This window comes from Uranotaenia lowii, chromosome 1 (assembly GCF_029784155.1).
Source record: "Uranotaenia lowii strain MFRU-FL chromosome 1, ASM2978415v1, whole genome shotgun sequence".
In the NCBI taxonomy this organism is placed as follows: domain Eukaryota; kingdom Metazoa; phylum Arthropoda; class Insecta; order Diptera; family Culicidae; genus Uranotaenia; species Uranotaenia lowii.
The window spans coordinates 193,264,300-193,289,131 of NC_073691.1; the positions used below are offsets into that span (position 1 = coordinate 193,264,300).

The 24,832-nt window shown below is 34.2% G+C and overlaps 1 protein-coding gene across 1 annotated transcript in view; it reads left to right on the forward strand.

Annotated features, from left to right (window-relative positions):
• LOC129741966 (uncharacterized) overlaps positions 1–24,832 on the forward strand; it is a 320,353-nt gene that overhangs the window by 258,049 nt on the left and 37,472 nt on the right. The window contains exons 8-10 of the mRNA XM_055733801.1: positions 6,695–6,746; positions 14,393–14,583; positions 22,386–22,552. Of these exons, the coding sequence (XP_055589776.1) occupies positions 6,695–6,746; positions 14,393–14,583; positions 22,386–22,552 (410 nt within the window). The remainder of the gene's footprint in view (positions 1–6,694; positions 6,747–14,392; positions 14,584–22,385; positions 22,553–24,832) is intronic.

Consider the following 24,832-nt stretch of genomic DNA (forward strand, 5'->3'; position numbering starts at 1 on the left):
TAGAAGAGCACAAGACTTAAAATTCTGAATATTAAAAAAGAGATGAGCAAACGCTCTTTTTTCTACAACGGATTGAAGATGTTCAGCAACCTACCGTCGAGCATTAAAGATAGTTTATAAACAGGTACAAGAAAGTGGCAATACAATATATAAAATAGACTGATTAAAAATATGACCAATTCTGATAAGCATCAAACGATGATCAAACGACGAACAATCAAATTGTTTGGTGATAGACATACGCTGGACTAAAACGAAGTAAATCGTACAGAAAAAAAATTAAAGTAAAATAAAATTATCCTAAGAATAAATTGTCCCTCCTACTTCCAAAAGAGCGTATAGAGTGGAGGAAGGACTCAAATGTGTCTAAGCGGCCATCACAAAAAAAAACATATAACCAGCACAAACATTCTCATAGCATTTTTCACCAAGATTGGTAAACTAGCAAGATTTGATATACAATGATATTATTTAAAGACACCTGTAATGTACTTCTAAAAAAGTTTGAAGAAACAGATGATTTTTGTATTGAAAAACCCGTTCCATTTTTTATAGAATGGGCCCCAAGTTTTTGCAGAATTGGTTGTACGGACCAGGGCCGTAGGAAGAACCGACTCATGGGGGGGGTTTTGGTGACTAATTTTTATCTATGAATTTTTGCCCAACAACACACGGAAAAAAATATGTTTGTTACTATATGATTATTCATTTTTAAGTACTCATTAATAGTTTTCGTATGAAATCGTAACTTTAGAGAAGGCACAAATGCCACAAGGATGGTATAGTGTCATTAATAAAACCTTTAAAAAAGTAACCTCTAGAAACAAAATATAAAATTTGCTTCTATCGATGGTCAAAATTTTTGAGCTTGTTTAAAACTCTGGTAGATAAAAGTTATTTGATTTGAGCATAAAATAAGAAGAATTTAAGAATTTCTTAAATTAATTTCTCAAATCAAACAAGCCTTTTCTTCTAAACTCTTTCACAAATTCCAAGATTCTAACTTTTGATGAAAATAAATAAAATTTTCCACCAAAAAAAAACAGTTAGAGATAAAAAAAATTTGGATCAAATTTGTTTGATACAAACTTGAACTAAACTTATGATTTTCTTTTGAAATTTGGCTTTAAAAAAAATGCAATTTTAATAATGTTAAATCAAACACTGAGAAAATAAAGACTTGTGTGCAGATTTTTAGGCGAAGATCAGATACATGTTTTTTTAACAGGGAACATTTTTCATGAAAAATCAATAACATAATAAAAATCCTGCGGATGTTTTTTTTTTAATATAATTTGGGATATTAGGCATGAATCAAAACCTAGAAAATTTACTCAAATTCTACTTTATATTTGTGATTTTCAGCTGAATTGTATGTACAAATTAATTCTGATTTAAAAAAATGAAATCTGGAAAATGAGTTGACAAGCAAATTTTAAAGTTTATGTTCTTTTGAATTTTTCAACAATTTTATGTTGACTGAAAAACTCATCCACAAGCAAAATCCTTTTCTGAATTTAAATCTGAATTCTAAACCTGAGCTCAAAAATTGAACTTTGAGTTTGTTCCGATTTTTTATAAGATTGCTGAAATGTACAAAAATACGATTTGAGAATCTTAATTCCAGATTAGAACTTTAGGAGGCAAGTCTTTGAGCCCTCATTCATGAATCTATTACATAAATTTTGTATTGCTGGTTTAAGCTTAATTCATTATTTTAATTATTTGACTTTAATCAGTTTTTTGAATCTGATAAAATGTGAATTTCAAATGATGAATCTGAATCTGAGTTTTCATTTTTTGGATCGCCATTTAGAAGTTTAAAATGCTAAAATTTTGTGTTGCAATAAAATTTGGGAACTTCGAATTTGAATATTAAACAAAATTCTTGTTTTTTTTACATTTTGAAAACTATTGAAAATGCATGTGATTTTCGAAAAACATTATTCAATGTTAATATGAAATGCAGAACCGAATTTGAACAAGGATTTCAAATCAGCTTTTCATTCCTAATTTTTTATGATTATTCGAACTGAAAATCAAGAATCCTAATCTGGACAAAATCAGAAATACGAAAATATGTTGAAATTCAATTTTGGTTATGAGAATATGGAACCAGAACCTTCAAAATGGGTTTAATTTAAAATTTAATTTTCAGAACGGAATTTTTATGATAAGGTTGCAAGATTGCTTGGTTTTAACCGCATTGATCCGGATATTCAATAGAAAATTTGGGAAAAGTCCGATCCTACCCGGTTGCCCGGATTTCATTGGAAAAGTCTGGATTTTACCCGGGTTTGTTCTAATGTTCATTCTTAAATCAAACTTAAAAATACATATTGAGTTGAATTTTTTTTTCCTTGGTTTTGACCAAAATTGCCCAGTATTAACTGGATTTTGGTCGACAATTTTGATATCAAATATCCGGATCTTGCCAGGTTTTTATTTAAAACAGCCCGAATTTGTCCGACCCGGATACGTGCTGAAAAAATCTGACAACTTTATTCTATGAAGAAGTGAGAAAATTTTGAAAAACTATAGCAGAATTTTCAACTTAGGATGGGTTTTTGAAATTTTTGCATTAGTTTTAAAATTTTGAGTCTAGTGTAGAATATTTCGCTTGCTTTTCTGGACCCTCATGGGGGGGGTTTAACCCCCAAAACCCCCCCCGTTCCTACGGCCATGGTACGGACTATCATTTACCATTTCAATAAGAGGGAGCTCTCATTCTCAAATACCCAACACTGAATTCAAATTTAACCTTATCTGGAATATTCATCAAAATAACCGTTAAAACATTCAATTCAATTCAATACATGGATACATGATACATGGAAGATGGCAAGATAACGCCATTTTTAGTTAAAATAGTGAAACACAATGTTTTTTAATTGTTAACAGTTTCTAGTAGAAAAAAAAATTAGAAAATATTTAGAACTTCAACATTTAATAATTGAAAAATATAACGGGCAAAAAATTGTAAATCTGCATCAAAAATAACTCAATTAAGAACCAGGATCATTGTCGTTGTTATTTAGGAAAAGAGAATTCAGTAAATAATTTTATTACTGGAAAACTATGGTCCAACCATTTTGTTTTAATAAAAGTGTATGAAATACAGTGAATCCTGAATTTTGTCACCCCCATGATTTATTTTTAGGGACTGTGAGAAAATCGGATTATTTTCAAAAAGCTCTTTTAAAAAAAATCTATTGAAAATAATTCGAAAACATAATAGCTGTGTCATTCAAAACAGTGTAGGGTTTTTTGTGTGCTATTAGTTGAAAAATTAACGAGCAAAGTCTTTTTTTCATCAACGTGTGTCTATGATTCTTAAAACACTCTGTTTCGACCGTAACTACAGTAGTTTTTCGATTTTATCACTATTTGATTTTTCAATACTCTCAAAATTCACGCTCGATATGATCACGGTTATTGTTTCGATTTTATCGCATCGTTTATGGAAATCATTCAGGAATCATTTTTTCATTTTTATTTCAAGTTTCGCCAAATTCACGGTTTTGCCATTATTACGGTGAATTATGCGTGATAAAGTCGAAAAACTACTGTATACAGAAAAAATTGTGATCCCAAGTAGTGGTTGAAATCTCAATGACCTAAAAAAAATAATTTAAATAAGATCAAAAATCGAAATGTTCCAAACAACTTCCAATCAAAAAATCAAAACGGACAACTGAAGAAACATTACTTCTGCTTATTTCAAATGAAGCTGTACGGATGTTGGACTACAAAGTTGATAAATGACGTCCTCCTCTGGCGGCGTATCAGTGAAATTGCTATGAAGAGAGCTCAATTGAGGCCATCAGATCCAGAGGGGTACAAGAGCAATGACTTTTGAGTTCGAAAGAAAAATCCAGTATTGATCAACTTTATAATTGTTCAAATGAGATTGAAAAACGCTTTTATGAAATTGTGCATCTTTTTTGTGTCCTTCATAAGTAATCTTCATTATCATTCTTGGTGTTATGATGCTGAATAACAGTGTTGTCAATTGCCGCGTCACCAATAAATAATCATTCTAAAAGGAGAAGGTTTAAATCTGAGTATTTTTACATCAAATCGAATATAGTAACAAAATCGGCCGAAAAAAGCTGACAAAACCGGATGGTAGACAATATCGGGGGCAAACAAAATCGGTGCGTGAAAAAATCGGGAACTCACTGTTTGTTATACATAACTGTGAGATTAAAAATATAAATTCAAATCCGAATCACTCCTGGGGATTTTTTAAAATTTAAAATTGAAGTTTTTTATATTGCATTGAAATTCGAAACCCATGTAGTCCTTTCTATTTAAAAAAAAATGACATTCAATTAAACAGTAAAAACTTGAAATATATTTCCAAGTAGAAATAAATTTGACAATTTTAAAATCAATTTCTCGATAGTGATACAATGTACGTAAAATAAAAAAAAACAGGTTGAAGGTATGGCTTTTCAAAAAAGGATAATAGAATAAAGAGTATGGTTTGAGTTAATTCGATTATTTTTTTTAACTTAACTAACTCTCAATTTAATTGAATTTTGAAATTTTGACATGAACATGGTAGATTTTTCCATATAGAAAAAGTTTAATGTTGTTTGATTAAGTTTGAAAACAATTTTTTTTGTTTCCATTATGAAATTTCAATATCACTTTCTAAAAAAAACCCAAAATGTGGCTATCTGATGAAAATAATCAAGCAATATTTTTCTCAGATACTCAAAACATCTAAATCCTCCAAATGTTAAGAAGTTTGCTTCATTTTTGTTCAATCTTTTCCCTAACAGCCTCAACACATCCCAGATTTATTCGATTGCATTTGCCTTACAAGCGCTATCTTGGGTATCACCAATCAAAGTCGTTCCTAGGAGTCACCTTACTTAACCTAGAGAGAGAGACAGCGACCAAAAACACAATCCTAATCATAAACACTTTGATTAAATCATAACAATAAAGGAAGATATGCAACATTAACTAACATCTAACATCGCCAAGCGATGTGGGAATTGGGAGGACCCAACTTTTCCTGGAGGCAGTCAGTGTCAAAACCAAGGCGGAACCGGAACAGCCAAATCAGCAGATAAGGATGGCCCGCGTTTCCGTTTCCGGGGGACCTTTGGAAGCAACAATCGAAAAGCAGAAAATTTTCCCGAGTCACATTAAGTAATATACCGAACGACTGACGACGAGTGCGTTGGCAAAGGCAGCAAACAAACCATAAAAAATAACGACTCCAATCCCAAAAGTCAGTCTTGGGCTAGGGAAAGGGGGGATGAAAACTAGCTTCCCCACTAGATGTGTAGACAGTTCCCCCTGTCGGTTTCCATTTGGTTTCGGTCATGTTATTGCTTCCGGTTTGTTTTTTTCTTTTCCTAAGCTCGACGCAAAGGGCAGTTTAGTAGTAGGTTGGAACAAAAAAAAATAAATGGGACAATCACAGCTCCAGCTGAAAAGTGTGTCGGTTCCATCCATGTTCGGTCCAAGTTTCTACAAACCGACATAAAATTACCCTCCCGGGAGGTCACAAACTTAGTACATTCAGGTATCGGGGAGGTGGGGAGGTCGATGTAGTTCAGCACAAAAAGATGAGGAACCGGAGCCGGGTAACATCAAACTTTTATCGCTGTAATAATATTTACACAGCTTTTCGTCGATAAATCATCATTATGTGATGGTGGTTGGTCCGTCTGTCGGTTGCTGTCCGCCTACCAAAGTTCTTCGGGAGCAGGATTTTTTTTTCTGTTCCGGATGCTGTGCGATTGTTGGCCCCCCGAAGAAATAATTCCGAACAAAACTACATCGTTCAAGACATTACGAGTCGAGCTACTGCCACAGTTTGGGAAACATCGCAAGGGGAAAGGGGGGATGACGTGCAGGACAGGGGGTTGGTGCTGGGTACATTTTTATGGGCTAACTTTTGGCCCCCTTGGCGATATTTTTTCGCCCCTTCCCATCGCGTCGACTTCAGTGTGTTCGTAGGTTCGTAGAATTTTCTTGCTGAAAAAGGGGCCCAGGGTAAGCTAATTCAGAAGTCGGAATGGAAGTCGAAAATTTATGGGCAGTGGTACAAATAATTTTAAATTATCATCTCCTCCAACATCGGTAAGTAGTAGGAAACAACCTACCGGGCAGAACTGCAACGCGGGAGATATTCCAGTTGATTAACTTACTCAACTTCGGGGAAGTTTTATCGCTCCGATTCAATCTTGTGTGAACATAACCTTATCGGGGTTGATGGATTGCAATTAACTGAAGAAACCGGCGCTCCTTTCTCGGTAAACGCCTCTTTGATTGATAGCGATTGCAGCTTCCCGATTGAGAAAAATTGCTGCTCAAAAATCTTAAATAAAAAATTAGCTTAAAATTTTCAAAAATAATTTAAAGAAAAGTTTAAAAAAGCCTAATTAGACAAGAAAAAGTTTTTTTTAATTCAAACAATTTTGTGACTTTTCTGCCTGAAACATCCAAAAACATAATCTTCCTTCTTTTTATTTCCTGATCCCTTAAGAATGTATCCAAATGACGATTATAAAATATATTGGAATGGTGTGACTGATTGCGTGATTGTCTTGTGACTAGTTGTTTTAGAAATATTCATTTCGATGTGAAACTAATAACATACGTTTGTTTTTTTTCCTCGGCTCATCTCACGACGACGACAACAAAAACAACAAAAAAAATGTTTCGATAGATTCTTCGAGACATTCGTCAAGGACTGATGCAGCTCAATCGAGACTCGAGAGGTAAGTTTTCTTTTTTAAACAATTAAATTGGTTAATGTTTCATTATAGAGTGATATTTTTTCTTTGTCCTACCGGATCAAATTGTTTATAAACATCCAGTGCGATATTGTTTGTAAAAAAAAAGAAAAATTATGAAATTGATAATCATCTGAGAAACAAGTAAAAAAAGTTTTTTTGTGTTTTCCCTCGATTTTTAAATCGTAAATTTTAACAAAGTTTTAAACATATTTAAAACCGCGGGAGATCGTTTTTATTTTCAATGCATAAATTTAACCATAAAAACAGTTGTTGAATAAACTTAAATTCATGAGGTCAGAAACTCATAAACGCCTTTCAGTGACACCAGAACTTTCCTTTGATCGGGTTTCAAAAAATGTACAATTTTGCTTAAGTATTGTGTCCTTGGAACTAGAAAATCACAATCTAAATCCTGACTTATGAGAGGATTCTAAATATTAACTCGCCTTTGAATTCCAACCTGTCTTCTAAACTCGCTTGACGCTCGCATCAATAGATACTTTCAGGCTGTCCTCTCAACTCGCCTTGGAATTCCAAGTTCTTCTCTAAGCTCGTTTGAATTCTTATCGATATAGTCAGGCTGATCTCTAAACTCACTTCTAATTTCAAATTCGATATGTTCTGTAAACTTGTTTGATATTCTTATCGATATGTTAAGGCTGTCTTCCCAACTTCCCTTTGAGTTCCAGGCTGTTCTCTCAACTCGTTTGAAATTCTTATCAATATGTTAAGGCTTTTTTCAAAACTTGCCTTTACATTTCAAGCTGTCCTCTCAACTCGCTTGAAAATCTTATCGATATGTTCAGGCTGTCCTCTCATTTTGTTTTCAAATTCCAAGCTGTCCTCTCAACTCGCTTTTATTCTTATCGATATGTTCAAGCTGTCCTCTCGACTCGCCTTTGAATTCCAAGCAGTCCTCTCAATTTGTTGAAATTATTTATAATGTTGTTGAAATTATCGATATGTTCAGGCTGTCCTCTCCAATCACCTTTGAATTCAAAGATGTCCTCACAACTCGTTTGAAATTTTTATCGATATGTTCAGGCTGTCCTCTAAATTCGTCATTGAATTCCAAGCTGTCCTCTAAACTCGCTTGGAATTCTTATCGATATGTTAAGACTGTCCTTTCGACTCGCCTTTAAATTCCCAGCTGCCCTCTCAACTCGTTTGAAATTTTCTTCGATATGTTCAGGATGTCCTCTCAACTGGTTTGAAATTTTTATCGACATGTTCAGGCTGTCCTCTTGACTCGCATTTGAATTCCAAGCACTTCTCTCAATTTGTTTGAAATTCTCATCTATATGTTCAGGCTGTCCTCTCGACTAGCCTTGGAATACCAAGCTCTTCTCTCAACTCGCTTGAAATTCTAATCGATATGTTCAGGCTGTCCTCTCAATTTGCCATTGAATTCTAAGCAGTCCTCTCAACTCGCTTGAAATACTTATTGACATGTTCAGGCTGTTCTCTCGAATCGCCTTTGAATTCAAAGATGTCCCCAGAACTGAAATGGTCACCGATATGTTAAGGCTATGCTCTCAACTTGCTTTTGAATTCTAAACTGTCCTCTCGCCTCGCCTTTGAATTCAAAGCTCTCCTCTCAATTCTTTTAAAATTTTTATCAATATGTCATGGCTGTCCTCTCAACTCGCCTTCCATTTTCAAGCTATTCTCTCAACATGCTTGAAATCTGACCGATATATTTAGGCTGTTCTCTCGACTCGCCTTTCAATTCTAAGGTGTGCTTTCAACTCACTTAAAATTCTCATCCAAATGTTCAGGCTGTCCTCTCAACTCGCTTGAAAGTTTTAACTATATGTTCAGGCGTTCTCCCAACTCACTTGAATTATGATTTTCTTCTCAACTCTATTGAAATTCTCATCGATATGCTCAAGCTTCCCACTCAACTCGCCTTTGAATTCTAAGATGTCCTCTGAACTCGCTTGAAATTCTTATCATGTTCAGGCTGTCCTCTCGAATTACCTTTGAATTCAAAGTTGTCCACTAAACTTGCTTAAGATTCTCATCGATATGTTAAGGCTGTCCTCTCGACTTGCCTTGAAATTCCAAGCTCTTCTCTCAACTCGTTTGAATTCTTATCCATATGTCCAGGCTGTCCTCTCAACTCATTTTTCAATTTCAAATTCGATATATTCTGTCAACTCGCTTGTAATTCTTATCAATATGTCCAGGCTATCCTCTCGACTCGCCTTTGAATTCCAGGCTGTCCTCTCAACTCGCTTGAAATTATTATCAATATGTTAAGGCTGTCATCACAACTTGCCTTTTACATTTCTAGCTTTTTATCGATATGATCAGGCTGTCCTCTCAACTCCCTTGAAATGTTCATCGATATGTTCAGGCTGTCCTCTCAACTTGCCATTGAATTCCAAGCAGTCCTCTCAACTCACTAGGAATTCTTATCGACATGTTTAGGCTGTCTTCTCTAACTTTTCAATTTCATATTTGATATATTCTGTCAACTCGCTTGAAATTCTTATCAATATTTTTAGGCTGTCCTCTCGACTTGCTTTTGAATTTCAGGCTGTCCTCTCAATTTGCTTGAAATTATTATCAATTTCTTAAGGCTGTCTTTACAACTTGCTTTACATTTCAAGCTGTCGTCTCAACTCGCTTGGAAATCTTATCAATATGTACAGGCTATCCTCAAATTTTGCATTCAATTTCCAAGCTGTCCTCTCAACTCGCTTTAATTCTTATCTATATGTTCAGGCAGTCCTTTCGACTCGCCTTTAAATTCCAAGCAGTCATCTCACCTCGATTGAAATTCTTATCGATATGTTCAGGCTGTCCTCTCGACTCGCCTTTGAATTCCAAGCAGTCCTCCCAATTTGTTCGAAATTCTTATTGATATGTTCAGGATGTCCTCTTGAATCACCTTTGAATTCAAAGATGTCCTCACAACTTGTTTGAAATTTTTATCAATATGTTCAGGCTGTCCTCTCAACTCGTCTTTGAATTCCAAGCTGTCCTCTCAACTCGCTTGAAATTCTTATCGATATGTTAAGACTGTCCTTTCGATTCGCCTTTGAATTCCAGGCTGTCGTCGCAATCGCTTGAAATTCTCATTGATACGTTCAGGCTGTCCTCTCAACAAGCTTGAAATGGTCATCGATATGTTCAGGCTGTCTTTTCGACTCGCCTTTAAATTTTCAGGTGTTCTCTCAACTCGCTTGAAATTCTCATCGAAATGTTCAGGCTGTTCTCCCAACTCACTTGAAATTCTGATTTTCCTCTCAACTCGCTTGAAATTCTATCGATATGTTCAGGCTGTCCTCTCGAATTACCTTTGAATTCCAAGTTGTTCACTCAACTCGCTTGAAATTCTCATCGATATGTTCAGGCTGTGCTCTCAATATGCCTTTGAATTCTCAGCTGTCCTCTCAATTCCCTCGAAATTCTTATCGATATATTCAGGCTGTCCCCTCAACTAATTTGAGTTCTCATCGATATGTTCAGGCTGTCCTCTCGACTCGCCTTTGAATTTCAAGCGGTCCTCTCCACTAGTTTGGAATTCTTATCGATATGCTCAGGCTGTCCTCTAAGCTTGCTTTTCAGTTTTAAGTTGTGCCTTGTAATTCCAAACGGTCCTCTCAACTCGCTTGAAATTCTTATCAATAAGTGCAGGCTGTCCTCTTGGTTCACCTTTGAATGCCAAGCTGTCCTCTCAACTCGTTTGAAATTCTTATCGATATTTTAAGGCTGTCCTCTCAACATGCCTTTGAATTCCAAGCTGTCCTCTCAACTATCTTGAAATTTTTACCGATATGTTCAGGCTGTTCTCCCAACTCACTTGAAATTCTTATCGGTATGTTCAGGCTGTCCTCTCGAATCTCGTTTAAATTCCAAGCTGTTCTCCCAATTCGATTGAAACTCTTATAGGTATATTTAGGCTGTCCTCTCAACTGGTTAAAAATTCTTATTTCTGAGTTAATTTGGATTCTGGATGAACATTAATAGTTTTTAAACTGATCAGCGTCTTCACAGATAACGAGCTTGGTATCTATTTTTTTTTCGTTCACACATTTTTTTAAAAATTGGTTGTTAATTAAAAAATCGAATTCCTCCAATAAAAGATTTCAATTTTGTATGTAGAATTGTCTTTTTTTAAATGCTATCGTAAAAGTATTTTTTAATTATTTGTTATCTTTAAAAAAAATCTATTGTTAGTACCGTGAAAAAAATCTTCAAACCCGAATGAAGAAAAGATTTTTGTTGAGAATCCAAAAAAGAAAGGGATCAACATTTTTTTTCTTTATCTTTAGTCTCACTTCGTAAAAGTTTGAAATATCGTCATTTATAAATTGAACAAATTATTGTTGAAAATTCAAACCCGAGTCGAAAATATCGGTTTTTAAATCAAATTGTGAAATTTTGATAAAAAAATCTTATTCTTTGATGGAATATCTGATTCTCACCTACTAATAAACAAGATGTGGATATAAAACTAAGATTAAATATCAAATTAAAACCAACACCTTAATTAGCATTCTGAAAAGGTGTTTGGGGTTCAAATTTTTTAATTTTGAATGTGAATCATATTCGAACATCGTTGAATCGAGAGCTTTTATTTCGCGACTGAAGTTTGAAACGAGAATAAAATATAAAATTCCAGAATCAAATATTTTCGATTTTAATTTGATACAAATAAATTGCAGATGAAATGCTGGAAATGAGAATTTTGAAATGGGAATAATCTCATTTTCTGGTTTTAAGCATGTCTTCAGTGTCATTTTATGAGAGCGTGTAATTTTAAGTTTGAATGCTCACAAAGTTAGAACGTTACATGAACCCGCAGATGAACTAGAAGCATTTTCTTGGGAATAAAAAAAGTGATATTTTGAATGTGTAAGGAGACTTCATCCTTTATTCAGGGTGCCCCAAGCCTTGGCAAAAATCAAGCAAAATCTATAGATAACAGGTCCATTGGCTATTTTTGGCCTTAAATTTTCATTCCACAGTTTATAAGTGTCAGACAAAAATAATTCAAAAAAATTGTCTACTACCCTATGCAGATTCTTCTACAATTATTTACGTTTAGGTTTAACAAATCATGTTTCAGTTATTCAACATCAAGAAGAATACTTCAAACTCTCAATGAAGAAATTATTTTTGAGAAATAAACTAAAAAAAACATTTTCTTTAATTTCTCTAAATTATCATTCAATTGATGAGAAAAATGTTCGAAAAAAAAAACAGAATTGACGAATTAAAGTTCAGGTTTTGCAAAACAAAATTGACATTTAAGTTTTTTGATAAATTTAAAAATCCACATCAAATGTAGTTCAGAAACAAAACAAAAAATAATAGTGTTGATAATATTCAAATAGAATTTATGTGATTTTGGTTAAGAAAACTAGTTTTACAATCGAAGATATGGGCCAAAAGTCATAACAAATTTCAAATGGAAAGCTTTAACTCGATTTTTGTTTCAAATTTCAAAAATGAAAAGGAAAAACTATTATAAATAATATTTGTAACTTTGAGTTCAGAATCAACTTAATTTTACACAAAACTGAAATAGTTTCAGCATTTAAGCTATCATTTGAAAACTTAAACTTTAAGTGGAAAGGGCAAATACCAAATTTGAAAAAAAAATTCTTCTGAAAATAAAATAATGGATACGATATTTTTCCACTTAGCTTTTAATTTTTTGGAGTCTGATATAACTTTTTTTTGTTAAAAATCTTAGATTAAAGTAATTACAATTCTAACTTGGACAAATATTGTTGATAGTTTTCAAATCCTTTTATTTTGAATTTAAGATTTGAAATTTGGAATTCTCATCTTAGCTTTAAAAAATTGATCCTCTTTCATGGTACATGATTGAGATTGCCAGAATTTAACAGCACGTTTCCGGACCGGGCAATCCTTCCTATTTTATTTGAAAACCGGACAAAATCCGGGCATTTGATTTCAAAATTTTCATTTAAAAATCAGTGTACTATCTGGGCAAATTTGGTGAAAATCTAGAAACTATTTCAAACAAATTTAAGAGAGAAACTTTTAAAACATGTTTTAATTAAATTTTCGAAGGTGATGAAAAGTAAGCCGCAAATAATTGCTCAAGTTAGCTCATGATTTAAAATTGACATCTTGAAAAACCAATCGATTTACTCAATTTGGGTATTAATTTATCAGATGACCTTTTTTTGATTTATTTATTTGTTTATAATTTTACCCTGCAACAAGTAAAAAATAGGTCAGAAAGAGAAAAACTAGTATTTGAAATCAGCACCCTAAATAAGTCACAATCAATACTGAAATATTCGGCACCACAAAGAAAGGTTTTGAACTAAAATAATCCGAAAATTTGGTTTGTTTTTAAATATTAAACCATTTCAAAAGTTTATCAAGTTGTTTTTAATCTTTTTCAGTTTTAGTTTGAAATAAAAAATGCAAGTTAGATAGTGTACAAATTCAAAAGCTTCCTTTTCTTCTTGTGGAAATGTGAGTTCATTATTAATTGCCAGTCGAGTGCCTTTTGTTTCCGACTGCCATTTTGTAAAAATGCCAAAAAAAAAATCGTTTCACTTGAGATCCCTAAATCAGATTAAAATAAACACAAGTTGCTACTGTTGAGTATTTCATTTTTCTTCTTCCTGTGAAAATCGGTCCAAGTGATTGAATATTTACAACCAATCGGTCAGAGGAGCAGGGAATTATTTCTTCGAGCATTTCCGGAAACAATTTTTCGGATCCAATCAATCGGAACTTCCGCTGGGAGCTTCATTATGGACAACACTCGATGGTTCGGTTTCAGTTTTTCTTTTCCTCAACCATAGAAACAGACATCCATTGAAGGAAGCATTCATTCATACATGCAGTCGGAACCAATAGATTGACCCTTCAGAATACGTGAAGGAGAAAAAAAATCAAAAAAAAGACGGAACATTCAAACTGGATTAGAAATCATCGCTTCAATCAACTTTTGGCATTTTCTCGTACTGGGGAGAGTCTTGCTCTGACAAGGGTAGTTGTTCAAATGCTTGGATTTGAAAATTATTTGAAGTTTTTTGTTATTTTTCATTAAAAATTTCAACACGTATGTTTAAAAATCTTATTAACTGTCTTAATCCTACTTTTACCTTATGAGTCAAGAATTCTCAATTCTAGAAACCAAAAAAAAAACAGATCTCATGGATCATTTTTTTCTTCTTTTTCGTTTCGACTTCATATTTCGACAACCGACAAGAGAACTTGGCAAATCGATTGATTGCATCCAATCAAACGATTGCCCTGCCGGGAATTGACTTATGTTGTTCCGGGGGAGGATTCGTTTCGGAAATTTTGCCATGGTTTTTGTTTGTGGTTGCATTTTCGAGGGTCCTTAACAGCAGCAGAGAAGGTTTCGGAAGCTATAAATGTTTTAGAAATTTGGTTTTCACAAACCACACCCTAATGTTCTTAGGTATTAATATTTTTTTTGGTAAGTGGGTGAAATAAAAGAATTGGTAGAAACTCTTTTTTTTATTTTCTCTTTCGATAAGTCTTTTCATTCTAACGTCTTTTTGAAAACGATGGAACTTCTTGTAAAAATAAAATCTACAGTTCAAAATCCTTAAATAGCCTAAAATAGTAATAAATATCTTTCAAAAAAAATCTTCCAGATGACACCTACATGTACGACGATGCGATTGTTACCAGTAGTGGGATGCGGATGCCCCATCAGGGTCACTGGTATGATGAGCCCCCGTATGAGAGCGATCCGGATGATTTCCTGATGTCCGGGATGCGGTACGCAGGAGGTGGAGGCGTGGGCGTTGGAGGAGCGCCAGGAGGGCCCTCGGCCACGATACAGGTGAGTGATTTTTTCTTTGTGAACGATTCTGATTTTCTTTTGGTTGAAATTTATAATTTGATATTCAAACACGAATGTCAACGAGAGTAAGAATTTGGATCGTGATTTTGTTAAACGATTTTTAAACAAATGAAAGTAAAACCAATATTGATAATCGTGTGTTTTGATTTTAGAAACTTTTTTTAAAGATAGTTTTTTTTGCAAATTTTCCTCGAAGAATTTAAAGTTTGTTTTTCCTTTTGAATATTTTTGTTTTAAACCATCAATCATAATATTTTTAAATTTACTTCGATAGTTTTGTTTTGATTTTGAAAAATACAATTTGGTTTTAAAAAATCGGAATCAACTCCAATTTGAGAATATTTTTTCAATTACTTTTTTTTAAATTTTAAAATGAAACATTAGTAAACATATTTTAAAAAAAGCTGTTTAAAATGTTGGCTTATGTAAAAAAAATCTAAATAATTTATGGCTTTAAAAAATGGATTGTCCCGATATTTTTACATAATTAATTCTACATTTTTTTTATAAGAAGATCTTTTAAATTTTTTATTCTGCTGGCAACACCTTTCAAGTTATACCATCATAATTTTTGCCTGATTTGAATTAATGAACAGATCAAACAGCTAAAAAGCTGTAGGCTTCAACGAGATTGAAAATGGCTTGTTTCATCTCCTCTTCGAATGATTCTTCTAGACACTTACTTAAGATCCAAACTGCATTTCCGAATATTACGAAGTGTAGCATGTTTACGTCACAAGATGTGTACCTTGAGTATTATATAGTAAACTAGCAGGACTATCAGGTAACAAGCATAGAGCGACTAGGCGATTAATATGAGTGAACAAAATGTTATCATTATTGAGTACTAAGAAGCAATCTGGACGAATCTGGACTTCTTTAGTTCTGAAATCTTTGTGATATTTTGATCGATTTCAATCATTTGTTAAGATTTTTTTAAATATCTTGTCACTAATTTTTTTTTGTTTCTTGAAGTTTCTTAAATAACATTTATTCATTTTATAATTAAAATTTTCAATTCTTACGGTTTTTGATTTTTTTTTCTTTTACATTTTTTCATTGCTTGGGTGAATTGTCAATCACAGCTAAACGAATGATTTTAATTTTAAGCAATTTTGTTTGATTCCGTTGACTGTACGCAGACAGTATTGGTTAACATTATCCAAAAGATCAACTTTTCAAAAAAAAAGTGACCACAAAAAAGGTTATCTATGCCCAGAAGTTGCACAGGAAAATTTGACGTCGTGGTTGGACATCTTAAAAGCCACAGACAGTGACAGATGTATGCTGACGATTACAGTTTTGTTTATAAGTTTATCTCTTCAAAAAGTTAAATTCAAAAAGTCCTTCTTCATGAAAGTGGGAACATTTGTAATGAATGTATCCTCTGTATCATTTCTTCAATCTTCATGAAACATTCACATCACATTGAAATGCTGCCAAACTTTTTTGATCCAATTCAGAATCATTAAATTATGACTATTTTTTTTTTGGGCGACATGAAAAAAATCTTAATCTCGATCTTCTTGAAATTAATGAAACAGTGGTTTTGCAGATTAATCTTAAGTTTCTATGCATAAAATTTTGGGTTAATGGTTAGAATAAAAGTCTTCAAAATAAAACTTATAAAAAAGAAGCCCTGCCAAAAAATGACAAAATTTTTCCATTTGGTTTTAAAGTTTTCAATTCAAAAATCGGGGGCAAATCTGATTAATATCTTGGCTTTCTCATAAAAATTCTAGAAAAAATAAATAAAAAATAAACATATACAAAATATTTTTTATTGAGCCACATCAGTGGCGTTCATTTGAAATTTCACATTTCCAAAAAATGCTTGCAAATTTATTTTGTTGAAACACGCTTATAAAGTCATGCATTCAGTTGAAAAAATTGTAGTTTCGGTTTGGATTTCACTATGGTTATGAATAAATCCGCTAGAATTTTGTCTACCGGAAGTTTTGGGATAAGGACCAAACCTTCCTTTGGATCCCCAAAAATTTATACATCCATGGATAGATTTGTTCTTGACAATTGCGAACACAGATCTCGTTCGATACCCAAAAATTTTGTGTTGCAAAATCTAATTATTCCAAATCAAACGGGTTTTTTTTAACTATTTTTTTCATTAATGACTACAAAACATTGTAATCATTATCATTAACATAATGTTTATTCATTTTTTGACGATTTTCAGTCATTTTTTTACTTTTTTATCATGCTATTGGTCAATTAAGCACTTTTCTTATTTTGTTTAAAAAAAATTTGTCATACTTGTAATTTTTGTCATTCTCCATCATTTATATTTTTTTTTGTTATTTTTAGTCTTTCGGATGTATATGTTTTTTATTTTACTGATTATTACTGAAATTTTAAACATTTTTGTCGTTTTTGAGTTCTTATTTTTTGGATGCAATATATTATTGCAACAAACCATCTCTGATCCGAAAAACCTCGGATACCCAATTTGACTATAACCAAAAAGAGATCTTTTTCGGGACTCTTTTCATTCGGAATCGACTACTGGTAACATGGTAAAACATTTTGACATAATTTTTCAATATTGAGAAACTAGAATTCCCCAGGCCGGGTTTTTTTTAAATAAAATTTTTGAGTATTTTTTTTCGAAGAGTTGTGATTATTGGAATGTGCAAAAAGCTTTGGAAAATTAATTAACTTTTGATTGGTAAAATGTCCAGGCTCTGAGGGCATCAATATATCATTAAAAATTATGGATTTTTTTCAAATTTGACCTGTTGTGTCTTTGATTTAAAGTTGAATTATTTAAATTAACATTCAGCATTTATTCTGCAGAAAAACTTGTCAAATTAGAAAACAATTCGTCGAGTTCTTTACAGTTACATGAAAATAAAGGAAATATCACATCTTATCAAACGTTTAAGTTATTCGACCAGGAGGAGAATAATTCGATGTACAACATCCAACATTTTGTTGTTAAAATTGTCCATCAACCGATTCATAAAGAAAACCGGCACGAAAAATATGTTGTTATACCGTGAAACCTTATTTGCCCTTGAAAGAATCTTAAGGTTTTGTTGTTTTGTTAACAATTACCACCTGCGCGAAAAAGTAAAACTGTTGTTAAAAAATCCAGGCAATATCAGGGTAAATTTGTTCAAATTTTTTTTTTCGAAACTTATCACAAGACTTTTAATCGTATTTTAGTCCTCCAAAAAGGTTCCGTTATTATTTTGATGTGAATCTTGCTCAAAAAGTTTCGTTTTAAACTCATAAAAAAAATTACAGCCCAATTGCTTTTTTTGTTTGGATTGGCAAACAAAGTGAATAAATCCGGGCGAAACCCGGACTATTTTAAATGAAATCCGGGCAACTGGGCCGGACCGGACTTTTCTCAAATTTTGTATCGAATTTCCGGGCAAACCCGGACAAAACCGTGCAATCTGGAAACCTTATGTCAGATGCATATTTTACAGCAGAAGACTTATTTCATCAGTAAATATTTAAAAATAATTTGATTCAGTATATTTTTTCGGATCTATTTAAAAAAAAAAAAACGACGAAAATATTGTTAATTTTAGTCATGATGTGCAACGATGGGGCAGAAGACAACGATGGATAAAACATCCTAAACTACAATTATCAATATTTTCGTATAACTTCTGTTCAACACATATTTTACCATGTTCTATATTTCCATTTTTTATTTCATTTATTCTTATGAAAACTGGCTACTAGAAACCATGAGCCAATTTTTTTGCATTTATAAATTTCAAAGTTTGTGACTTTTTTCTCAACAAATTCATTTAAAAAAATCCAAAATTTGTTTGATTGCTTGAGAAAAAAAAAACAATTTTGCATTTATTATTTCAGATTGAAATTTATGACATGATTTTAAATTTCCATTTTGAATATCAAGAAGATATCCTGAGTGATAAGGATTGCAAATAAAGCAGGATGACGTGATTCATTTCGTAAACTGAAAATATGTAAAAAAAAAACCAAAATAAAAAGATAATTTAAAATTTCTTTTTTTTTTGGATTCTTTAAACAAAAATGTTACTTTTTTGATAGTTTTTAAATTATTTTAAAATTTACTTCATTCTGCTGTTCAAATCATAAAATTTGTAAAAATTTCAAAACCGCATACTTCTAAACAACAGGTTTTTAAAGAAAAAAAATGTTTATTGTCATCCAGTTTTACAATCTTTTTTTGGTAAGTTAATCTTTTAAGCTTTTAAGAACTTGACTCGAATTTTTATTTCTTCATTATTCATCGAAATTCAGTTTTGAATTCAATCATATATTAACTGTCTTTGAAATTTTAGAGAAAATTACACAATTAACAATTAACGTAAAACTTTGTTTTACAAATTCTCAAATTTGAAATAAATACTATTTCAAATTTATTAAATAAACTGTTTTTAAGACACCATAAAAACAGAAAAATCGATGTTTAACATTCAAAAATATTTGAACAATTGCATCCATGTAAAGCAAAAAATCTTTATTGTTGTTTGTACCTGAAGACATTTGTTTTATTTATTTTTATTTAAATTTTCAATTTTTCCTTTTAATTAATTCTTCTGTCTTGGCTCTCGTTTTTGCAAACCTCTATATGAGCAATCAAGTTTTTTTTTATTTAAAAAAAAATGTTATCTAATGGACTTTTAATAAATAACAAGCCAATTGACAAACTGAATAAGTTGACTCGGAAAATTTAAAAAAAAATGGCAAAAAACAAAAGTGATACAGAACTGTTTGAAATTTTTGTTCTGTTAAACTTTTTTATATCGATTATAATCAGTTCTGTTGAAAAATGTTTCTTTTACTCTCCAATTTATGAAAGCTATTTGTCATTTTTTTTGTTTTTTAATGTTTAAGTCATTAAAAGTTTGAGTTGAAATACAATTCTTCGTCGTTATTTTTTGAATATTTAATAAATTCGAATATTTTTTTTCGTGTTTTTTTCTTGATTTGTGTTGAGTCATGACTGGATTTTGACCAAATTTGTCCGACTATTGGCCTAATTTTAATGGCAACCTTAGTTTATTCTAATTATTCAACTTTTTCTTGCTGCAAAAAAATCTGGAGCTAATTCTCACTAACTTTGGGATACTGAATCCAGATATGTCATCATTTTTTTTTTAATTGAACTAGTTTTAAGAGAACGGAAGATGTATTTACTAAAAATGCAGTAAAATATAAAGTAATATATTGTACATAATTTTGGTAATCTTCAAATGTCAGTCTTAGTAATTTAGACTTTTGAGAAAAGAGCTGCAGTAGTTTTCTTTGATTTTTTTTTCATTGGTATTTAAAAGAAAATTTCTAAGATTTTTTTACCTATGCTTTACTTTTCTTTCTTTTAAAAATTCTGCAGAAGTGCCAGAAATTTGTACGGATTTTTCTTTTGAATAAATTTTTAATTGTATCATTATTGTGATTTTTTACAATTTTATATCTCAACATAGGATGTCTGGAAAATTTTGGAATTCTGCTAAGTTTTAGATCTACGATAGGTATCTATAGGTTTATTTTTTTCCAATGTCAATAATTGAATCTTTTCAAAAATGATTAAATTTAAAATTTTCAAACCCCGTATCACCAAAACCATCAGTAATTGACTAAATTGGACCGAAGATTCAAATTCAGAAAACTAAACTGAAAATACCAAAAATTATGTTCCATTGTGTTATCAGAACAAGATTATTTACTTATGCCGTTTTCCAATCGAAACTGGTCAAAATTTGTTATCTTGACCTAAATATTCAGAAGCTTCCTTATCGAAACCATTGCGCATTGACTCGTAACTAATATTCTCTTGCTCATTTCCACACTTTCATTTTTTGCCATAGTGGTCTCAGTCGTAAACTTTAGTGGAAATCCGAATCGAATCTCATTTCAAGGTTTTTCCCTTAAAAATGAGAGCTCAAAAAAAGGCCATCCCAAACCAAACCAGAACGAACGAGGGCCAGGAATTTTCCATTAACTTTGGAATGTGCGAAATTAATTGAAACCACCAACGAATTCGAGTTTGCCCCATCCGATCCTGTAGGGTAGGGACCTTTGGCTCGTTGATCCGATCCAGTTCAACTTTTTCCCTGACTGCGGAAAGAGCTGCCTGGAAATCCCTTCTCGTTGAGGTTTTTCCCTTCTTTTGCGTGTTTTTTTTTTTGGGAAACTTTCTTCTATCCTGTAAATGAGTGGCGAAAATTGTTGGGAAGGTGTTTGGTTCCTTGAAATGAGTTGTATTTGGATTAAAGGACAAAAAATAAAGTATTCATTAAAGTAGCAATTCGATTTTTTCCTTTTCCATTGTATGGACTGATTGAAGCTAGCGAAAAATAATTCTTTAAACATTCTTTTTCCACAATTTTCGGTTATTTTTTGATGAAGCAATCGAGGTCAAAGCTTTTTGAATCGATGTTTTTGTTATTTTTTGAACAATATTGCAACATCGAAAAATTCATCGGAAATTCCAATTGGCTTTCCCAGAGACCGAAAACAATTATTCCCCATTTCCGGTTGTCTTTCTCCAATTTTTTTTAGCCAAAGAGAGGGTCTGCGGTGTGTTGTGCTTTTGGTTGAGCGGTTCCTTTAATCCGGAATGCTGCCGGGTTGAATCGATTCGGAGGACCTCTTGTCATTCTTCTTTTCACTTCCTACGGGATGTGTAATTATCGTATCGTTCGTTTGAAAATTTTTCATTCGGCAATGCGGAAGAATAAATTACTTTTCAATTAAATCAAATCATTTGGAAGATTCGTTCAAAAGTATTCACATTAAAGTATTTACTTTTTGGTCTGTAATCACGGGTCTGACTCGTGTTTTTATTTGGTTATCAATTTGAAAAAGAAAAATCAAAATATTCCGGATCAGATTCGATCTAAAACAAGAAAATAAAATTTTCCACTATAATTTAATCATCACTTTAAGCTACCAAGTTCAGGATCAAACAATCAGACAAAGGCTTTAAGTAATCGGAAAAATAACAAGTGCCCTAACCTTCGTCCAATATCTTTTTTGCACCATGGCCTATAAAAACGATGCTCGAGAAAAAAAAACCAACATGCTTTTCTAGACCTCTCAAGCTCAATTTACCCTTCCGAAAAAGGACCAGAAAACTGATTCTTAAAAAAAAGAGCACAACCGTTTGGACCTTTCTCGGATTTCGCGCTTCCAACCGAAGCCAATCCCGGGCGTTTGTGATTTATTTCCGGATTTTGTTTTCGACCAGCTTCCGGATCAACTTCAGTTGAGCTCTGATCAGATTGACCGAAGGTCAATCTTTGAATCCCAATCAAACGAGTAAGACCGAAAATTTAATGGATATTAAATCAGATTTGAAATTTAAACAAAAGCTTTGATTTCAAAGTTTAAGTTCAGTTCTTTCATTTTTAAACAGCGATACAATTCATTTTTCTCCCTTAAAAATGCCTTCCGGAAAGGGTTGCCCAGGGTTAATCCGTCTGCCGGACGGTTGCAAGCTTTAAATTCCGGCGGAGAGCCAAGCGTTTTTTTTTCATCCATCATTCTCAATTTTCCTTTTGTCCAACCCGACCAAAAAGGTTATCCTAACCAAACAAACAATTTTGAGCCGGTCGTTATCTCGGATGTCGGGAAGCCACCGGAAACTGGGACAAACTGGTTCGACAAACAACCCTGACTTTAACCCCGCCACCCTGCACCGGAAGCGGATTAATTTCCGGCTCCCCTGTCACTTGTTTTTACAGTTTCGTTTAAAATTTTCACACTAATCCCTTTTGCTTTCTTTTCGTTTTTTTTTAAATTTTTTCTTGCAGGGAAGTCGCGTTTGCTACACCTCTAATGGAAGGGAAGGCCAAGGCGTGATATCGCTCCGGTCGGCCGGGGACATTTCGATACCGCAGCGAGGTCCCGTAAGGCGGGGGCTCATCGTGCCCCAGCAACCTCCGAACCCGCCGACCATCATCCCGCTCAAGCATGCAAGGTAAGTTGGGGCAGATTTTGTTGTTGAACTATCTACCAAAAAATCTATATCAAAGAAAAAAAGAGGGGTTCAAATAGTAAAGTTTCTAATAGTCATTTCTCCTATTAATGGGCGAAACTCTCATTATTTGTGACTACAAAAAAGTTTTCCACAGATGTACAGCTTTAAAAAAACGCAATAAATGTTTACCTCATAAAACTGCCTTTCATCTTGATAGGTCGACCACTTAACACAGATTTACTTTTGGAGATTTGAGAAAAAGTCTTGGCTTGCAGAATCTTATAGCTGTTCCAGATCTGCTGCCTTGAGAAAAAATATTCGCGACTGCGCAAAACCCAAACTGAATAGGTTTGGCAATGTGCCCTAGTCCTTGTCCTAGTCCTTGTCCTAGTCCTTGTCCTAGTCCTTGTCCTAGTCCTTGTCCTAGTCCTTGTCCTAGTCCTTGTCCTAGTCCTTGTCCTAGTCCTAGTCCTAGTCCTAGTCCTTGTCCTAGTCCTTGTCCTAGTCCTAGTCCTAGTCCTTGTCCTAGTCCTTGTCCTAGTCCTTGTCCTAGTCCTTGTCCTAGTCCTTGTCCTAGTCCTTGTCCTAGTCCTTGTCCTAGTCCTTGTCCTAGTCCTTGTCCTAGTCCTTGTCCTAGTCCTTGTCCTAGTCCTTGTCCTAGTCCTTGTCCTAGTCCTAGTCCTAGTCCTTGTCCAAGTCCTTGTCCTAGTCCTTGTCCTTGTCCTAGTCCTTGTCCTAGTCCTTGTCCTTGTCCTAGTCCTTGTCCTAGTCCTTGTCCTTGTCCTAGTCCTTGTCCTAGTCCTTGTCCTAGTCCTTGTCCTAGTCCTAGCCCTTGTCCTAGTCCTTGTCCTAGTCCTTGTCCTAGTTCTTGTCCTAGTCCTTGTCCTAGTCCTTGTCCTAGTCCTTGTCCTAGTTACTTACCAGTCCTCTGGTGGACAGAGGAAATCGCAGGTCTGCACGCCAACTGCCACAGGGCAAGGCGCAGGCGCATCCGAGTCGTTGCGTTAAGTCCAGCGCGTGTGCCGTGACAGGCGCGAGTCTAGGATAAGCTGCTCTCGATCTGGCACACGACGGGCAAGGTGACAAACCTCGAACCCTGAAGATAAGAGGTCGGTCCTCGAGTCGTTAGAGGAGAGGTCATGCCTCAAACCTTCAAGCAGAGAGGTTTGTGTGGTCAACTCCGAGTCTTTTTGATAAGGAGTCGGGTCTCGAGCCGTAAGAGGAGGGATCAGGCCCCTTATCTACAAGAGGAGGGGTACAAGTGGCCACCACGAGTCATTACGAGGAGAGGTCAGATTTCAAGTCGTTAGAGGAGAGATCGGGCCTTGAATCGTGCAGAGGAGAGGTAAACCTCGAGTCGATGCGAGGAGGGGTCGGATCTCAAGTCGTTAGAGGAGAGTTCAGGCGTCGAGTCGTTAAGACGAAAGGTTTTACTGAAAGTGGTCTCGTTAATGAGTATTACCTTGGAGCGCATTAGCGCGAATAGACCTCCCACTATTGAAGCATAGTGTACTAAACAGTTCGAGCTGGGAACCAGGTCTGCGGCACCAGGTGGAGTTTAGGGAGTAGGGGTATACACGGATTATATCATGAGTCTTCCCATTGTACCCATGGACCCAGAGTAGCAAACTGGGGTGACGCGGTGGCTCGCCGTGCCTTGGAATACAATCCGTAAACCGGGATTTACCACCTGTGGTTACCAACTAAAAAAAAGGGCAAGGCGCAGGATGCAGAATGAACCCAAGAAGGGAGAGCGGAGCTTAGGCCACTCTTCACAAGCGCGAGATACATAGGTCCTCCGCATGTCCATCAATGCAAGCAAGAGGACGTATTTCAAGCAACTATGCCGAGATGCCAACGACCGTCCATGGGACGTTGCCTACCGGATAGTCATGGCCAAAACGAAAAGTGAGAGTGCGCCATCTGAAACGTCCCCGACAAATTAAGAGCGATGTTACCTGCTGACCAGCAGTCCCGTACGACTGGGACTTAAAGGCGACGATTACGGTGGATGAACTTCGCGAATTCGTCTAGTCTCTCCAACCAAGGAAGACCCCTGGACAGGACGGCATTCGGAACGTCGTAGTGAAGGCCGCGATCGGGAAGTTCCCCGAAATGTTTCGGTCATCATTGCAACGATATGTGACGGAACGGGGTTCCCTGATACGTGGCAGAAATAAGTCCTTCTGCCAAAAATGCGTAAGCCTCCAGAAGACCCATCGGCATACCGGCCGGCCGATCTGTATCCTGGAAACATCGGGCAATGTCCTGAAGAAGGTG